This window comes from Myotis daubentonii, chromosome 13 (assembly GCF_963259705.1).
Source record: "Myotis daubentonii chromosome 13, mMyoDau2.1, whole genome shotgun sequence".
NCBI lineage: Eukaryota > Metazoa > Chordata > Mammalia > Chiroptera > Vespertilionidae > Myotis > Myotis daubentonii.
This window is the reverse complement of record NC_081852.1, coordinates 58,075,014-58,094,012: the sequence shown is the minus strand read 5'-3', so window position 1 is coordinate 58,094,012 and position 18,999 is coordinate 58,075,014. Positions and strand designations below refer to the sequence as shown.

Here is an 18,999-nt window from a genome sequence, read left to right as displayed (position 1 = left end):
TTTCATCTTTATGTGCTTTTACCCCCATGCCAGAAAGACACATAAATAGGGCAGGGCTTTGTATCTGTTGTTTGATGTTGCATTTTTATGTTTTGCTTGATGCTTTTATGAATTGTTTTCTAAAATAATTTATTTTTAGTGTTTCAGTTTTAGACTGATCATTTCCCCTAATGATGCACTGAAAAGTAATTTATTTTCCCTTTCAGAATAAGTTTTACATCGAAACAAAACTTAACAGAGACTTAAAAGATGACCTTATAAAGCTGTTTACGGAACATGTTGCAGAAAAGCACATTTACAGCCTAATGCGTAAGTACTTTAGCTTATAGGGGTGAGATAACATTAGCAATGATACACATAATTTTTGATCAGAGAGCACTGGCACAGCAGAAGGTGTTGAAGCCCAGTTCTCTAGAGAGAGGCATGAGGAATTGAAAATGTGAGTTGAAGATCACCCAGTGAGCTGGGAGCTGCTTGACCCCGTTACTGGACAGTGCCTTCATATCTGGCCTGACACTTGCTACCTCTCCCCCTTCTGACAATGGAGTAAATATTATCAAGGGGTTCAGCCCTGACTTTGTTACTGGTAATTCTAGAAGGAGCTCGGTGTGATATCTTTGAGGTGTAGCATAGAATCCTCCCTGATTTTTACTCTCTAGTGCAAAAACCCTTCCCTCATCTGGCTCTGTCATTTTTTGTAATTTTTTTTAAAAAATATGTATTTTTATTGATTTTAGAGATGAAAAGAGAGAGAGAGAGAGAGAGAGAGAGAGAGAGAGAGAGAGAGAGATACATACATGAATGATGAGAGAGAGAGAGAGAGAGAGAGAGAGAGAGAGAGAGAGAGATACATGAATGATGAGAGAGAATCATTGATTGGCTGACTCCTGCACATCCCCAGCTGGGGATCAAGCCCACAACCCAGGCATGTGCCCTGACTGGGAATTGAACCGTGACTTCCTGGTTCATAGGTCAATGCTCAACCACTGAGCCATTCTGGCCAGGCTAGAATTTCAGTTTTAAACATTATATTTTGAAAACATTTCCTATAGTGCTTAAATTAACATTTGTCTCTTTAAAATTTATCTCTGCCGTTCAAAATTATAACTGTCTACTGATGATAAAATTCGAACGATAAACTTCAACAATGCACCTTTGGCCTTCCTATAAATTCAGTGTAACTCACATCTGTTTGAAATTGTGAGGTCGTTGTTGGCCAAGTGAGATGGCTTTTCCATTTAAAAAAAGGCAAGACAGAAGGAAACAGCTTGTCCAATTTTACAACCCTGGCATACAGTAAAATTATGCCATGTTTTATGGAGTATTTTGGTTAGTAAATTGCAGGTCTTAGACAAATTAAAAATGAACTGTTCTGTGTCAGGAGTATCTTTTGTATCCACTAAATAATGGAATTCGTTTGTGTCTGTTAATGATGTTACCTAGAAGAATTATTTCTATCCATTTAAAAATGTTCTAATAAAATCTTTGTCCTGCAGTGGATAACCTGAAAGGACACTGATTCTGTTGTCATGTTCAGTCAGGGTTGCATGGTTACTGGAGTTATAGAAGTGAGAAGGATGAGCAAGCGTGATCTCTCTTGCCGTTACCTTTAGTTAAAAAAAAAAAAAAAAGTACATACAGCTGTAGCATTTGGGGAAGTCAGTCTGACTCAGAGAGTCAGTCTGACTCTGTGATTGGAGTTACTGAAATTACCAATAATATGTCTTTCAGGAAAATTCCAAGAGCCTCAACTATGGTAATTTGGGGGAAAGAGAAATGATTGAGAGAATTACAGAACACTTCATCCCCCAAGTGTAAATTTTTTGAATCAGGAACATAATAGGAAGCACTTTCAGCTTACTCACTTGGTACCATGAATACCAGTGCTTTTAGAAAGGTTTACTTGTTTCAGAACCTCCATGAGTTGAGTAATTTCCATTAGTATTTCAACAGACCTGTACATATTTACTTGTTCGAGCTCTGTTGCATTGGATTTAAAAACAATCTTTAATGTATAAACTCTCGGTTTGTCCTCTTGGGCTGTTCTTTTCTTGCACTTGTTTACTCTTCCATCTTTGGGAGAAATAGTAATAGAAAGAGAAACCTTGACAAGAAGTGTTACATCATTTTTATGTCCCATTTTATCTTTTTATTTCAGCTTTACTTTTAGAAGCCCAGTCAACACCATTTCAGGTCACACCTTCAACTATGGCAAATATTGTGAAAGGCCTGTACACTCTCCGACCAGGTAAACTCCTGCAGCATTTCTTTTGGGGTTGGACTTGTTTGTGGTAGCTCCATGCCTGCCCATGGACAGTGTTGTTTCTCCCTGTGTTTTCTGAGGCCTAATGGTATTTGGATTGTTATGGCAAAAAATATTGAGTAGATACTCATCATTGTGAAATGTAAACTCAGGACTCAGTTGCAGTTATCTCTATTCTAGTGAAAGCCAACGGAAGTACAAGAAATATTTGTAGGAGACACTTTAGATAAAATTGACTCTCATGTCTGGCATTCATCTTTGTCTTTTTTGTTAGGGAGTGTCTCCTTCACTTCTGTCCCACACTACAGATACTATGCATAGACATATAAATTCATAACTCCATCTTCTTTGGCCTCTTATATAACTTGCAAGCAGTCAGTTGGGGGTTTTAGAAAGTATTCCCCTGCGGAAAGAGGGACTACTTTAATTATCTTTTTGTGAAATTCTTTTATCGTTTGAAGATTCAATGAAGTAAGACCTGATCTAAATTGCTTAACACAGTACGTGATAATATAATAAGCATACTAACATGAACTGTTATTACTTTTCAGTTGGATTCAGTCGTTGTTTTAATTGGTGGTTTGATTGTTTGCTTAATTTAAAAGATATGTCAGAATTTAGCTTGCTAAAAATGGAAACTTGGTGAAAATTATATTTGAGGTAGAGTATGATGTCAAATACTTCTTTCTAGTTTAAACAGTGACTTCTACAGTATTCAAATTTAATGTTACTTAACTTTGACCAGGTCTTGCTCCATTCTCCATAATTTTTAAACAAATTATGTGTATAAAGTACTTATATAAAGTAGGAAAAATATATTATTTCATGTGTCCAAGAAACTGATATTTTTCTTTTTGTAGTTCCTCAGGATTTTGAATTTCATTTTACTAAATGTGATGAAATGGCTCATGGATTTGTCCTTTAGCACTAGGTTATGAATGATTTATTTTATTTTAGTTTGGAAGGCATCCAAGTGCAGTTTGACAAATTTCTAAATTCTACTTCTTAAGTAGGTAGCTTTATCATAAACGCTCTGGCTTTTAGCATGAGTAACAAGTTGCAGAATGAAAGTAATCACTATGGGTAGAAAGACTCATAGCTACATGTTCATCTAAATGCTATTTTATCTAAGTTTGAGCTCTTACAGGATTCATACTATTTATGAGGAGAATTCTGTATTTGAGAATTGTCCTTTTCAAAAGGTGAATTGTATCACAGACTAGCCTTTTGTAACCCTAGGCATTTTCTGAGATACAATTAAACATATTTTGACATTTACATGTCTTGCCTATTGTGTTCATGGTTTATTTTATTATTTTTAAAAAATAATTCTTTATTGCCAAAACCGGTTTGGCTCAGTGGATAGAGCGTCGGCCTGCGGACTGAAGGGTCCCAGGTTCGATTCCGGTCAAGGGCATGTACCTTGGTTGCAGGCACATCCCCAGTGGGAGATGTGCAGGAGGCAGCTGATCGATGTTTCTCTCTCATCGATGTTTCTAACTCTCTCTCCCTTCCTCTCTGTAAAAAATCAATAAAATATATTTTAAAAAAAATAATTCTTTATTGAAAATATTTGTTCCTGGTTTATTAAAGCAGTTTTATTCACCTGATGGATTAAGGTTAAAATATTTTAAAAGTGGAATTTTATCTATTTATTTATTCATTTTTGAGTTTTTAATTTATCTTTATTTTTTAAAGTATTACAGATGTTCCCTGCCCCCATTGACCCCCTTCCCAGGTCCTCACCGCACTATTGTCTGTGCCCATGGGTTATGCATATCCTATATAATAAAAGCCTAATATGCTAATGATATGCTAAGGCTGCTCAACCGCTCACTATGACGTGCACTGACCACCAGGGGGTAGATGCTCCAACTGGCAGGTTAGCTTGTTGCTGGGATACGGCCAATTGGGACTGAGTGAAACTGGCCATACATGCCCTGGAGCCCTCCTGTGTCCCTCCCCAGCCCCGATCATGCACTGGTGGGGGTCTTTCGGCCTGGCCTGTGCTCTCTTGCAATCTGGGACCCGTTGGGGGATGTCAGAGAGCTGGTTTCGGCCTGATCCCACAGGCCAAACCTAGGGAGCCCACTGGTGCACGAATTTGTGCACTGGGCCTCTAGTATGCATATAAGTTCTTTGGTTAATCTCTTCCTGCCCTCTTCCCCTTCCCTCTGAGAATTGTCAGTAAAAGTTGAATTTTAAATGTAAAAGTTTCTTTTACTAAGGCGGTTCTCACATGCTGATCTTTGTATAGTGAATGTATCTGGATCGACCAAGAAGGTTTTCTAAACTCTAGATTCCTGGGCCCTAATCCTTGGAGATTCTGATGACTATTATCATTTTAGGTGTGTTTTCATTTGGTCTTTAGAAGCTCAGCTTGAAAATAGTTGTAGCCGTTCCATCCTGCCCTTCTTCATTTATACACACACTTTTGTTGTTGTTCATATATATTTTAATGACTACATGGAGTTTCATAAAAGGGCAGGTCTGTTTGATTCCTGCCAGCTCACCCTGATTGGTTAGTGTTCCCTTGAGCACTCTGTATTGAGACTTTCTAAACCATGTTTGAGATGAGCTAGATGGAAGGAAATGATTGAGAACATTTTGCCATGAGTTTGAACAAGGGATGAGTGGATTGACCCATGTAATTTGTGGTCCTTATTTATTTGGTGTGTTTTTGTTTTGTTTTGTTTTTTTACCATCTCTAACTTGGTTTTTCTGTTGCATTTTTTACTTATCAGTGACTCAGCATTGCACAGTATTAGTGTAATTTTTTTTCAAATTTAGAATTACATTTACTCAAATTATTATTTTTAAATTGAACTCACTGGAATAAATAGAGCTTTGACATTTTATGGTTCTTGAGGTACACAGCTAAGATGTTTTCCAAGAGGGAACATTTGAAGAGGCCAGATTAAAAGAACCCAAAAGGGTAACAATGCTCAGTAGGGCCACCAGCAAGGAGCGCTGGTTTCATCACACCTGCTACAGGTGCTCATTATTTACAGTTAGAGTTCAGTGAGCAGTGGGAAGAGATTGTGTTTATTTTACTTGAGTTTTTGTGAATATTAACAAGGCTTTTATTCTATTCTTTTTATTGTAAATTATTTTCATTCCTGTCTTTCATTTATCTGGTCTTAACTGATTTGTAAAAATGCTCCTTAATAAAAATATGACCGGGGAAAGTTGGGGGGCAGGAGGGAGGGGTATAAGAGAGCAACCGAAGGACTTGTATGCATGCATATATGCATAACCAATGGACATGGGATGCTGGGGGGTGGGGGAGGCCAGGGGATAGTCAAGGGCGGGGGGGGGGGGGGGAGAAAGACACATATGTAATACCCTTTGTAATAATTTAAGCAATTAAAAAAAAAAACAAGAACAAAAAAAATAAAAATATGAATTAATCATCAATGCAGATATTTCCTTAAACTTCTCTATGTCTATTTATTCTGAATGTTTTTCTTTAGATTGTTCTCTTGATCATTTATCTTTTTAAATAATTAAATAACAATAGAATTATTTTCTTTTACTGTTTACATATATTTAATTTGCTGTATTTAGCATGGGTCAAGTAGGTCTTTCTTCAAAGTACTTACTAGTTATCTCCAGCCCACTTGTTAAATGTTGATTTCCCATCCATTTTTGTGGGCTTCTTTTTTATGTCTATTTATTACTATCCGCACAATTCTCTTCTTGGTCCAGTGTGCCATCTTAACAAATGCTTTATAGGGCTAATTCCCACCAACTCTCTTCCCTCCAATTGCCCCCCACTCAGAATTCTTCAGTTATCTCGTTCATGTTTCCCCTCACGTTGTAAGTTTTGATAAGGATCATTTAAAATTCTCTAGAGATTTTCATTAAATTTTGTTATAGTGGCAAAGTGTTAAAACATCTGCTTTTTTTACACTGTAAATTCTTTTTAGAAAGGAAATTTAACCTCTTATATGTTCTTTATCAGAATGGGATTGCACCTAAGTTTGGTTTAATATATATTTAACTTAATTTGCCTCTATGATTTTCTTAATGAATTGTTGTTTCCTTCCCTCACAGAGTGGGTTCAGATGGCTCCAACTCTATTTTCTAAATTTATTCCAAATATTCTCCCTCCGGCGGTGGAATCTGAACTTTCTGAATATGCTGCTCAAGATCAGAAACTTCAAAGAGAACTTATGCAGAATGGTTTTATGAGGCAAGTTTTTTCCCCTTGGTGACAAAATAACATCAGTTTCCTTAGGCCAGTTTGGCTTGGCAGGGGAGGGATGCCAAGGTTCTTAGATGGAAATAACTGTCTAAGAGTCAAGCTGTTCCCGGGAGAGGTAGGCTACCTACGTCTGTGGAATGTTTAGGCTGCGTTTTGATTTTATGGAAGCTGCTCTTCACTAAATGGATTTTGAAGAAGCAATTTCTCACTGGGTGGGCAGTTAGCTGGGCAGCCTCCAAGAGCTCTTCAAACTTTGCTCCTCATATTAGTTCTGAACATTTGGAAAAGCATTATAGAAATTTTATGATCAGTTATAGGTACTTTTATGACTAAACTAGTGTAAAGAGGCTTTAGATTCTCTTTTTCTTATTTTCATTTTTGCCCTAAATTCTAGTTGTTCCTTCTTAAAAAAGAAGGTATCTCTTTAATGTTGCCGGATGTTTGCCTTCCTTGGTTTTAACATATACACTTCGCTAATTTCTCTAAAATTTACAATTCCGTATCATGACTTTAACCCAGGAAATCTTGCAAAGTACATCTTTTCAACTAAAATAAATTATATAAAAACTTTGTGATTCCCTATGGGAAAATACCCTATATGTCACCACATCACTGAAGGGTGCATAATACCTTGTATTTTCAATATCCTTATTCTTTACTTACATTTTTATTTATCTTCTTTTATTTGGATCCATGGCATTAAAGGAAGAAAGTTGTGGGAAGGAAGACAGCTGGTTCCCTCATTAGGCATAGTGGTGACCACACGTAGTAGTAAGTTGATCATTGAGGCCAAATTAAATCTCAGAATATTGGTCTTGACCAAGACCACTGTTACCAAGTCTGTGGTTTCAGCACAGGTTAGGAAATAAAGCAGATAATTTGTTGACCCAGGGATTGGCATTTTCCCCCATTTTGTCTTGGTGGCATCTATGTCCATATGGTAGTGGGGGCACTGAGTAACCACTGTCAGTTCTCACTGGAAAGACTCAGTGAAGTTGTATGGCTAGATAGGCCTCTAAACACCACTTTCTTAGAGCAAGTTAGGGAAGGAAAGGCCAGTGGGAAATACTAGTAGAACGTAAACAGCTATTTTCTCTCTCTGATGCTCAGTGGTTATGGGTTTCCTGACATTGACTGTAGCATTTCTAACAGCAGTATTATTTTCATACACAGAATGAGGCCATTTAATGCCATAGTAGTTTTACTTATTCATTTTCAAAGAGCTAATATATTTGTGTGGTTCAAAAATCAAAATGAGAACAAAAAATACACACTGAGCGGTTTGTCCCCACCTGTCTCCCTATCTACTCCCATCCCATTAGGTAGTCATTTTTTAAAATTTCTTTTGATTCCTTCCAGTGTTTTTCTTAATGTACAAAAAATATAAAATAGTTTTGATTTTTATTCATTTCTTACATGTTCGATTATGTAACTGTACTCCAACTTATTTAACTAGTCCCCAGTAGATGGCCACTTGAATTATTTCCAGCCTTTTGCTATTACAGAGAATGCTGCAATGAATAGCCTTGTCCATGTATAATTCTATACCTGTTGCAGGTATATCTGGAGAGTAAATTTCCATAAGTGGGATTGCTGGGTCAAGAGTAAAAGCAGTTGTAATTTTGATTAATATTGCCAAATTGCCCTCCATAGGGGATTGTCTGTTTTGCATATGTACCAGCTGAGTTTGAAAGTGCTTGTTCTTCATGGCCTTGCATGTGAAGTATGTTGTTAAACTTTGGGATTTTTGCCAACCTCACAGGGTTGGTTTAATTTGCATTTCTTGTTAAGGGTGAGGCTGAGCATAGTTTCATGTTTGTATTTCCTTTTCTGTAAACTGCCTGTTCATATCCTTTTTTCATTTTTCTATTTGATGATTAGTTGTTTTTTTCTTTGTTTCTAGAAGCTCTTTCTATAGTGAAAAGATTGATTCTTTGCATGAGATAAGACTTTATTTTTTTGTTTGTCTTTTGATTTACTTATGTTGGGTGTTTTTTTTTTAAATTTTAAGTTATGTAGAAGTTTTTATTTATTTTTGTGTAACTAACTTTGTCAGGTTTTGTCTTTTTCTGGCTCATGTGTTTTGAATTCTAGTTTAAAGTTTTCCTTACATATTTAAAAATAAATGCAGAATAATCTGAGTATACCTTTTATGTCCCCCCTTCTCCCTCCATAATATGTGGGGGGAAATCACCATAAATTTGAAGTCTTTTATGCTTACATTCATGTTTTCTGTGAGTGTTTGCTTTTAATTTTAGAGATGAACGTATTGGTGTCTTTAACAAATAGCCTTCTGAAAACTTTTATCTCTATGAAGCAGTTTAGGAAGTAAGCTCTCGTGGACTTCTCTGAGCACCTTGAATTTACCTTTCCGAGCAGTGTGGGCAACTATTTAAACACATCCAGAGACATTTCCTAACCCTAATTTTGGAACTGGTATAAGACAATAGGTTGCGGGACTATAAAATTTGCTGGGGATGAGTAACTGACTCCATAAACAGCTTCATGGAACATTGCTCTTGTACATGGACTAACATGGCACTATTTGCCAAGGCCAAGTTGATCATATTCAGGGAAGTGCCTTGGAGTTGAGTTTGGATTTTTTGTTTCTCTTAGTAGAATTCTTTCATATACCTTCTGCCTGAAATTTTTAAATGTTAGTTTTCCAGAGGTGACAAAATTAAAATGCTTTATTTCACAGACTGAATTGGGCCATTTCTAGAATTAAGTTAGCAACTCGTTACACATTTACTGTGAGAATTAAGGTTTGCCTCAAAAAGTATTGTGAGGAGCGCCTAGCACAGAGTAGGCCCTGCCCAAGCTGACCTTCTTGGACTCACTCCGCCCCACTGCTGAGCTGGCCCAGCCTGGCAGAAAGGATGTGCAGCACCCTACATGTAGCCACTGGGAGGGAGTCTGCCTGCACTTCCAGCTCTTGCTCCACGTTTTGCCTTGCCAGCTGTGATGCCTTCCTTGATCAGTATTTGGCTAGAATTGTTTTAGAAGAAATTGCACCCACCAATGCAAAAAAAACAATAACAAAAAACAAAGAATATAGTACAGGCTATCTTAAGAATTCTGTTACTGGCTATTCTGATATGAGCAGTCACTTTATGGTTTATTAGAGGCCTGATACACAAAATTTGTGCAAGGGGCTCGGCCCATCGCAGCCCTGGCTGCCTCACCCGCTGGTCCTTCCGGAAGGTCATTCTGCCTTCTGGTCTAATTAGCATATTCGCTCTTTATAATATAGGATAGGATGCGTTATCAACCACAATTCCTGTTCAGCTTTGCAAACTATTTTTTCATTTAAGATTATGTTCCACTTACATGATGTATGGAGTCCTGAATAGGCAGTACACAGCTTTAATGTGGATGGCACAGAGTAAGTCTTTGAAATATTTCGAAATAATGTGTGAGTGTTGTAAATATATCCTCTTTTGCATTTGATGGGCAGATTCTCATTTGAGCTGGAGTTATGTGAAATATTCAGGTGCATGGAAATACAATGTGGACTTATTTCAAAGCTAGAATGAACAAATAAACTAATAGCAACATTTTCTTTTTATCTGTTACCTGCATAATTGCATTGATGATTGTCAGGGAAGACCGATTGGTATCTGCTGTTGTCATATTGCATTATAGAAGATAAGCTCACTTGGGAACATCTAACGTGCATGCCCCGAGATGGAGTATCTCATTCAAACCAGCCTGTGGTCCTCCTCAAAGTGGCTACTCGATAGCTTTTAAGGGCAAATAAAATGTTCTTTCTGAGTAATTGGTACCTGGATTTCTGAAACCAAATAGAGCCTGGCAGGTAGGGGTACTGGTCTCTTAGCTGAGAGGTGACTCTAGATGGAGCTTTTCCCTTCAGTAGAAGGGTCTGGTTTGGAGCGCAGCTTACAGCTTTCCCTGCTGCCGCATTAGGTGTCTTTGGCAGCCTTTCCGCTGCCTTTTTTCCCCTGTCATTCTCACATCTGTGTTTCTCTTCTGTTATTTTCTGCAGGTTCAGTTTTCATTTGGCGTTTGGGGGCTGGGAATGTGAGGTTCCGGATCCAAATTTTACATTTTCCTTTTGATCAGCATTAACTGTTTGTTTCAAGAATATTTGGTGAATGCTGCTGTGACAATACCAGTGTAAATAGTAATGATGTAAGACACTCAGCTGGTTTGTATAGTGTTCACAACAGAGATCTTTGGAAAGTGGCATTAAAATATCTGTTTTCATGTTCTAACATGCAGAGTTCCCTAAGCTGCCTGAGGCTAGTTCATGCTAAACGTATGCACATTTTTCTCGCAGTGCTCAGCCCGGAGAAGAACAAGGGGGCTTCATGGCTCTCCTGCCCGCCATGAAGGCTCCTCGCCCAGCCCTGCAGGAGGTCTTCTTTTCCTAGTCTTGAGCAAAAACCAGAGAAAGAAAATGGGAAATTATTTTTGCTTTTACAAAAGATCACTCTGGCTCTTGTCTGGACTAAGATTGTTCAGAAGCAGAAAATAATTAACTTGAGCTGGCATTTTAATAATCTGTAGAGGCTGTTTATGAATTATTTACTAGCTTGTTCAGCAGATACTTATTTTCTGCTGTGTGCTAGACATTGTTCTGGGTACTGGCGAACAAGGCAACAAAGTTCCTGTTCCTACAGAGTTTGTGCTTCAATGTAAGAGATAAATAATAAACATGGAAACAGTTTATTTCAAATAATAATAAGTGTTATGAAGAAAATGAAACAGTGTGGGATAGAGAATGAGTGACCGGGGCATGTGTGAGGGGCATTCCAGCTAACCTGGCGATGTCATGCCTTCCAGGGAGGAGACATTCCCGCTAGGGAAGAGGTGATCAGGAACTAGCCATTGGCTGACTAGGGGAGAGTATTGCAGGCAGAGAAAATAGTAAGTACAACAGTGCTAACGTGTCTATGGGGCAGAAAGAGAACCAGAGCGGCTCAAGTGACCAGAGCTCGGTAAGGAGGATGGAGAGGTAGCAGCCAGATCTCACAGGACTGGGGAAGGAATGTGAATTGATTTTTAATGGTAATGGAAACCTACTGAAGGGCTTTAATCAGAGGCATGAAATAATTTTATGTATGCTTTTACATAAGATCACTCTGGCTCTTGTCTGGACTAATAGAAAGACTTGTGGTTGTGTAGGGGAGAGATGATAGTGTCTTGGATTGGGGTTGTCGCTGTGGAGTAGATGAGGGTTGGTTTGTTTTGGATTATGTTTCCAAAGTAAGGGAAAGAGGGGAATCAAGGATGAGCTGGACTCTGGCCTGAGGAATTGGGTTCATTTATTGAGGAAGACTGAGGAAGGAGTGGAGTCAGCAGCGTTCGTTTTGGCCATGTACATTGGCAGTATGTCTAAATTATTAGTGATGATGAGGCCTGGAGATAGAAATCTGGGACCCATTGGGTATAGATAGTATTTCAAGTCACAGCACCTGTATGATGATTGTTCTAGACCAGTGGTTCTCAACCTGTGGGTCGCGACCCCTTTGGGAGTCGAACAACCCTTTCACAGGGGTTGCCTAAGACCATCGGAAAACACATATATAATTACATATTGTTTTTGTGATTAATCACAATGTTTTCATTATGTTCAATTTGTAACAATGAGATTGGGGGTCACCACAACATGAGGGACTGTATTAAAGGGTCGCGGCATTAGACTAACCACTGTTCTAGACTAAGGAGAATATACAAGGAAAAGAAAAGTGGCCAAGGACAGAGAATTGGCCAGAGCTAAAAGCTGGTGAATTGGTCGTTATTACTCATTGCTTTGATATTTTAGTCATTTGTCTGAATTATTGTCTGAGAAACTAGAGAGACGAAAATAGCATTAATGGGTAGCATAGGACCTGATGAGAATCTCTGTTTTTTAATCTCTAAAGTGGAACTAGAATTTCTTCGGCGTTTGAAGATGAACTGGTTAATGTGTGTAAAGGTTCATGTTCTTCTATTGCTAGAAGGGTATTCTTATTCATTATTAATGAGATTCTGAGATTTTTCAAAAGCTTTCAGCAGTTTTCAGTTTCATAATAGAGCTTTTTAGGGTAAGATTTTGAATTATCCTCTGTATTTCATATTTGAAATTTGCCCTAGTATAAGGTTACGAGGGATGTTGATAAACCCATTTAGTCTTCAAAGACATTTTACTCTGAACTTTCTAGAACCCAGTATAAACCATCTTTGTAGATAATCTCTCCCTCATTTAATAGCCTTCTATATTTAAAAGACAGCAGCCTTTAGCTAAGAATATTCAGTTTATAAATGACTCAGTTACTGTGTACGTTTGATATGTGTTAAAATAGGTGGTTGGTTTAGAATTGCAATGTCTGCTGTACTTCCATTATCAATTATGTCAATCCATTTCTCCTGTCGGTATGTGAAGATGTCATTCAGCTCTGCTGACTCACTCTTCCTTTTTTAACCCCAGAGGTGACCAGTCCAGGAAGAGAGCTGGGGATGAGCTGGCTTATAGTAAGTAGTGTGTTCCTTACCATCTTGGATGTTTTGTGATGTAGATAGCCACTGGCAGTGGCCATGCAGTGAGAATAATGATACCCATAGGGGGCTCATTAGGCTCTGAATGTGACCGAGGACCAACTATTCTGCAAGCTGTGCCCAGATGAGGTCCAGCTGGTGGTGGTGGTTCTCAGGCATTTGTCAAGGGGCGGCCAGATTCTGTTGAGGCCTGGAGTGACCCAGCTTCAGCGCCTGGTGATCTAGCCCCCCTTTCACTCCACTCACAGTCACTTTTTTAAAAACCTCCTTTTGGGCGATTGGGAGAGGGGTGAGGAATATGTGTATAGGCAGGTTCCTACCATTATTAAGTGCTCTCTGCTATTCATACTTTTTCCTGTTCCGATGATTTTTTGCAGACAGCTCCTCAGCATGTGCGAGTTCCAGAGGGTACAGATAGTGACTGTGTTGAATGTACTTTCCTTCCTGCCACAAGGACACACTGGAGCTGCAGAGACTTTTCCGAGCACAGCGGGTCCTGCACTCAGGCGCTCTCACACGGCTGCTCTCAGAAGAGGATGTCGGACTTCTTACTTTGATTTGTAATTTTAAAAAACAAAACAAAATTTTAACTAACAAAATAACTTTCAGTTGCTGCTAGACTTGGGGATTTTTGAAATGGGACAATCTTTTAATGAAATCTATTAATCCATGAGGAACAGGCATCTTGAAAAGTGACCGTTGCTAAGTGAAATCCGACAGCCGGAATCAGCAGCTTCCTCCACAAATACAAGAGCAGAAGAATCTCTTACAGCGCTGTTCTACTCGTTTGTGGGCTCGGCGCTCGGCATACTGGTTTCACACATCAGGATACCTTCAGCTTTAAAACCAAGCGGATCATTACAATACAGTATTTTTCGCCCCTAACCAAAACGAACTCCTTGAAAAGAGTTGGTCTTTGTTTAGATTAGGAAGTCTTGTGAAAGGAAAATGCTAGTTCTGCTTTTGCTATACCTTCTTCCCCATTAGTTCACAACTTTTTTCTACTCTGTGCCTTGAGCTTTGTGCACTTTGCAACTCTGTGACCATGTTGTCAAACTCACAGATGCTTCCTGAAAAAGCTTATGGTATCATGGAGTAACCCTCCAAGATGCCAGGAGTGGCTTCCTAGCAGGATGCTGAGTGAGTGGGAAAATGAAACGGCACCTGTTGGTCAGATTGCCCCCTGCCTCACCATGGCATATTCATGTTAATGTCAGGGACCAACTCTTATAGAACTTTTCCATTCCCTCTACCACTTAACATGATTTCACCAGCTGTACCCTAGTCCAGGCGTGGCCAGCACTTCAGCAATAATGCTCCCCTTTCAATGCTGAGAATCATCCAACAGTAAAAGCTGGCTCCGGTGATGCTCTAGGAAACGGATATGGTTATTAAATCCCAATATAATCAGTGGTGTGGGATTCCTGATCCATTTCATCTTAAATGGGTAGGATAGATACTTTCTAAAAAAGTCTGTAGTCTGCATCTTGTAAACATTGTATCTAAGTCTGAAAAGAAGTAGCACTGCTGCGGTTTTGAGGCCCCCTTCCAGCTGTGGCCAAGCTGTTTTGTTTTTCTACACCCACAGTGCTATTTAGTTTAGACTCTGAAGCTTTTTCTAGCTGTTCTTGAAAGGCAAAGGAAAATAGAAAGATGTGGCAAACGGGAAAATTTTTTTTTCTCAATTCTGTTTGATTCTAAATTGAGCATTATGCTTGAGTCTATTAGGCTATGTCAGACTAACGGTCACCTCTTCAGAGAACTTGGAGCAGAAAAAGAAGACATTAGGGATACTGTCACACTTCTGATTTGCAGGATTTTTTAAGAGTTGCCTCTGCCGATTCAGTTTGTTTCTTTTTAGGGGGTGGGAGAGTTAGAAGTGTGATCTTAGGAGCAAGTAAGTCATCTAATAGAAGTCCTCTGTTTGTGAAATTATTACTCAGAGAAGTAAAAGTAAAGGTGGTCAGATTTTATTTTTCTAAGTACTTGTCAGCCAGAGTTGATAGATTTTGTGGAGGACTTGAGTTAGGCTCATTCATTCTGTGAGTATTTTGGATTGTATTGCTGAACACTGAATTACTGTAAGAATATATATGGGCTCCCCCTATGCCCTGAATAGTTTGATTTGCTGCACCAGTAACATTCTAGTATCAAGGAAAAATTCCATTTTACCATGAAGGCCAAATTTTACTTTCTCAATGGACTGCTTGCTGCAGGCTTATAAATAACACTTGCAACTAAAGTTTCTCCTGAGTGGTTTTAATAATATTTCTGCAGGAATAAAATTGGATTTTTAAGAAAAATGTTGATAGGTTCTTCAGTAATTTAATAATATACCCAAATGCTTTTCTGGGAGAGACTATTGTTTGGCCAACAACAGAACTTTCCCTATAAAAGCATTGTATTATGATGTGAATTGGCATTAAAACCGTTGGATGTTTTTGCATTATTAAGTTAATGGAGAAATATTTTATATTGTCTTCTTTTTATTATAATATATGTGTAAACAAAAAGTGGGCAAAGTCTGTGAAACGTAGTTTCTCTAAAGTTTTGGGCAGTGATTGTAGCCAGCCCCGGATCAGGGCTTGGTCCTGCAAAGCCGGAGGGAAGGCACTGTGGGAGGAACTACACGCTCTCCTGGTGCACGTGACCAGTGGTTTCTCATTCTCACCCCCGAGGCACATTGCAGTATGAAGAACCCATTTCCTTATTTCAAGCCAGAGTTGACCTTGCTTACTTAATTGGAATTCTTAGCTAAATTCTTAGTTTGCAACATGAGAAGAAATAAGATTTGTCCTCCATTTTTGTTTTGACGAAGCATTGTTGGCCAGAAAGTATTTTCTCATGTTTACCTGTATTCTTGCCAGGATAGTATATCGTTTCTCCACCAGTTGACTTTTGTGGGGCCCAAGTCAGAAAATTGTACATGCAGGTCGATGGTCAACAAGTTGATTTGGCTAAATTGACTAGTGTGTGTGTGCAGCCTAAATCTAAACCATCCACAAGAAAGCCGGTCCAATCACATTGAAGTCATGGCATGAAAAAGTATGAGCAGATGATAATGGTTTTGAGAGACGGTACTTATTTTAAAGTTGGCTTGAATCTTCAGTAACATGTCATCCGATGCCCTCTGTTGTCACAGCTGTACCCTACCTAGCCCAGCAACTACTTTGTTTTTTGTGGGGCAGAAAGCAAACCCTGACATATATAGTTCTTACGTAGAATCTGTGAGAAGAAACACCAACCTGGATGCAGGAGTCGTGCGTTACTACATTTTACATTTTTCCTGTTCCTCTTACAAGTTTGAGGCAGCTCCCCTCCATTTCTTTGGGGTACGGGATGAAAACCTATTCGTGAGTAAGAGAGATTGCAGAAGAATGGACGCCCACGGCGGTGACCACTGCACGTGCGTCCCCAGCACTGCAGCCCCTCACGCTGCCGGTGCCCTTGCTCCATGCTTCTCGTCAGGTAGCAGATTTGCACACACACAGAATTCCTCAGGAAGAGTTTGCACATACATCACCTTGCAATATTCTGTACTGACTGCACAGGGATTCAAACGTCCTTCAGCACAAAGAGAACTTGGGAGTGGCGATCGGTGCACACGCGCTAGCCAGAGGTATGGTAACCCAGGGACACGATGGTTTCTACAGGTATGAAGTGAGCAGGAGCACTTGTATCATAGTCTTTAATAAACCCTTTACTCTCCCGGGGTAACCTTCCAAGTTGGTCGTCATCTTATGGAGACTGGCTGTAATTTCTTCTGTATTCTGTTTTATCACAATTATTTTCATGATTATCATGCAAGATTTATTGCCCTTAAGCCAAAAGTCAATTGTTTGGTAAGCAGCTATTGTAAAAATAACTGAACATTGTTTTAGGAGTATACACTAATCTGAGATATTAAAAACTTTACAACTAAAAAAACCAACACAAGATAACCCACATTAGCTATCCAGTCACTTAGGATGTTTTCAGTTGGTTTTTCATGGTGTCTCATTGAGCTTCAGAGTATATGTTTACTTTACTCCAAGTCTAGGCCTCTTAAGGGGACTTTGAAGTTGAAGGTCAGAATGTGAATTCCGTGACTGACACCTGTAAGAGGTTTATAGGACCTTTTTCGTTGTGTTACTGTTTTCAATATAATCGCATAAGATGAAGTTTATGTTTATTGGAAGTTAAACATAGTAGTTCATGGAGAAATGGATTTCTTATTATTTTTATTACATTGTTGACATTTGCCTCAGTTTCTGGCCACCAGAATATAGGGTGGGACAAAAGTAGGTTTACCGTTGTTTGGAAAGTACTACAATAATTAGTAAATACTAAAATAATTCATTATAAATAAATTCTGTTTTGCATACTCACAACTGTAAACTTGCTTTTGCCCCACCCTGTTTGTGAAAGAACCCCTATTATTTTCTAAGGAAAATGATTCCTCATCTGTCTCTACTGTTTATGAACTAAGTCATTGACATGTTCCCTCCTCCACTGGCCAAGCCCCTGTTTTGAATCTCTTTCCACAATCGAGTGGCATAAGTGCATACACTATTTCTGCTTATGTTGATGTGGCTGTGGGAGAATTACAGACAATGCTGATCAGAGGCACATTAAGACCCTGTACCCCTGCTGGTTGGGAATGATCTTCATTTCTGGTTGGACTGGATTCTTTAGGGAAATGTTAACGGCTTTCAATTCTGGGAAATTTATAGTGTGGCTCTGGGGTGGATTCTGTGGTTTGAAAAAAATAAATATTTTGTATTGATTCCCGCATGTCATTTAATTTCGTGACTGTGTACTAAACCCAGTAAGACTGCGGATATTCTCTTCGAAGGGCACGTTTTGTTGAACAGATGGCAGTGTAATTGGGTCGTTAGTCCTGTTTGTCACTGTGGCAGCCATGCAGTCCAGGGGAGATTATTCACATGTGAAGTGGTGGGGAGCTATGGCTGGAAGTGGGAACACTAATGATGAAAGGAAGGTCAAGGCAGACAGGAGGCTGTGCAGCCCCCAGCATGGCCAGCGCGAGGGCGAAGCACTGACATCTGGTCCCTGGTGGGCTTGTTGGTTGGAAAGCGTGGTAGAGCTTCGAACAAGATGTCCCGCACGTCACCTCCTTTATAGACCAAGCAAAACGAATGGTGGGTGACACTCCCGTTGACCGGGGTTCAAAGCCACCTACCTGGGTTCTGACCTTTAACTCTTGGTTGCTTTGAGTCAGTCCTTCTGTGTTAGGGTGTAGACTGTCACTCTAAAACATTGTGGTTAATGAAATCTTGTACAGATGTCCGTGGCCTTGTTCTGTTGACACCTGGTTCACCGGAACTTTGTTATCTATAGAACTTCATGATTTTGCTCACAGCACATTCATCATGCCTCCTAAGTGATGACCACACTCAGCACACGTCTGTTCTGCCATGTTCATTAGCCTGCAGTGAGTGTCCATCTTGACCTCTGTACCAGTGATGGAAAACAGTGTGTGTGTATTTAGCTATATACATATATAGGGTATGTACAAATGTGCATAAATTATGTAATTTTTCTTTTTTAGACACTGGATCCATTGTGGACTTTTAGTCAAAACTTCTGATTGGGTTTTTTTGCATTGATTAGACCGTGCTTTTTAAAAAATAAGCCTTTGTGTTTTCTTGCTATGAAATCAGTTATTTCCCCTAAGGTTTCTTGAAATCTTACTATACAGTTTTGTTTCCCTCGCTGTCCCTTTGCAAGTGTCCTTTCCTAGTCTTCTCAGATGCCGACTCTCGCCCTCTTTGTGAGTAACCTGCGCTGTGCTGTAATGGCGTCTGCTTCTGATGGCCACGCAGAGCCGGGTTCGGTGACTTCGCATTTTCTTTTCCCTACATTTAAGTCACCTGACATTTTTCCTTCAGGTTTTGTTTTTTCCCCCCAAATAGGGAGCTGTTTAAGTCCTCTCTTCTATTAGCAATTCTTTTTTTAACTGAGCATAAAACTTTTCTGCTAGAACCAGTTTTTAGTATATATTCATGTTTATTTTCTCAATTGGTCT

General features: G+C 39.2%; 1 protein-coding gene across 4 annotated transcripts in view; it reads left to right on the top strand.

Moving 5' to 3' along the window:
• CACUL1 (CDK2 associated cullin domain 1) overlaps positions 1 to 17,737 on the top strand; it is a 46,874-nt gene extending 29,137 nt beyond the window's left edge. For 2 of the 4 annotated variants that reach the window (XM_059661568.1, XM_059661567.1), the window contains 6 exons: positions 207 to 309; positions 2,159 to 2,248; positions 6,320 to 6,458; positions 9,785 to 9,855; positions 12,904 to 12,947; positions 13,349 to 17,737. In XM_059661568.1, the coding sequence (XP_059517551.1) occupies positions 207 to 309; positions 2,159 to 2,248; positions 6,320 to 6,458; positions 9,785 to 9,855; positions 12,904 to 12,947; positions 13,349 to 13,528 (627 nt within the window). In that variant the 3' untranslated portion in view covers positions 13,529 to 17,737. The remainder of the gene's footprint in view (positions 1 to 206; positions 310 to 2,158; positions 2,249 to 6,319; positions 6,459 to 9,784; positions 9,856 to 12,903; positions 12,948 to 13,348) is intronic. The other 2 variants (XM_059661569.1, XM_059661570.1) reach the window with 2 other exon arrangements.
• Positions 17,738 to 18,999: the final 1,262 nt, after the last annotated feature.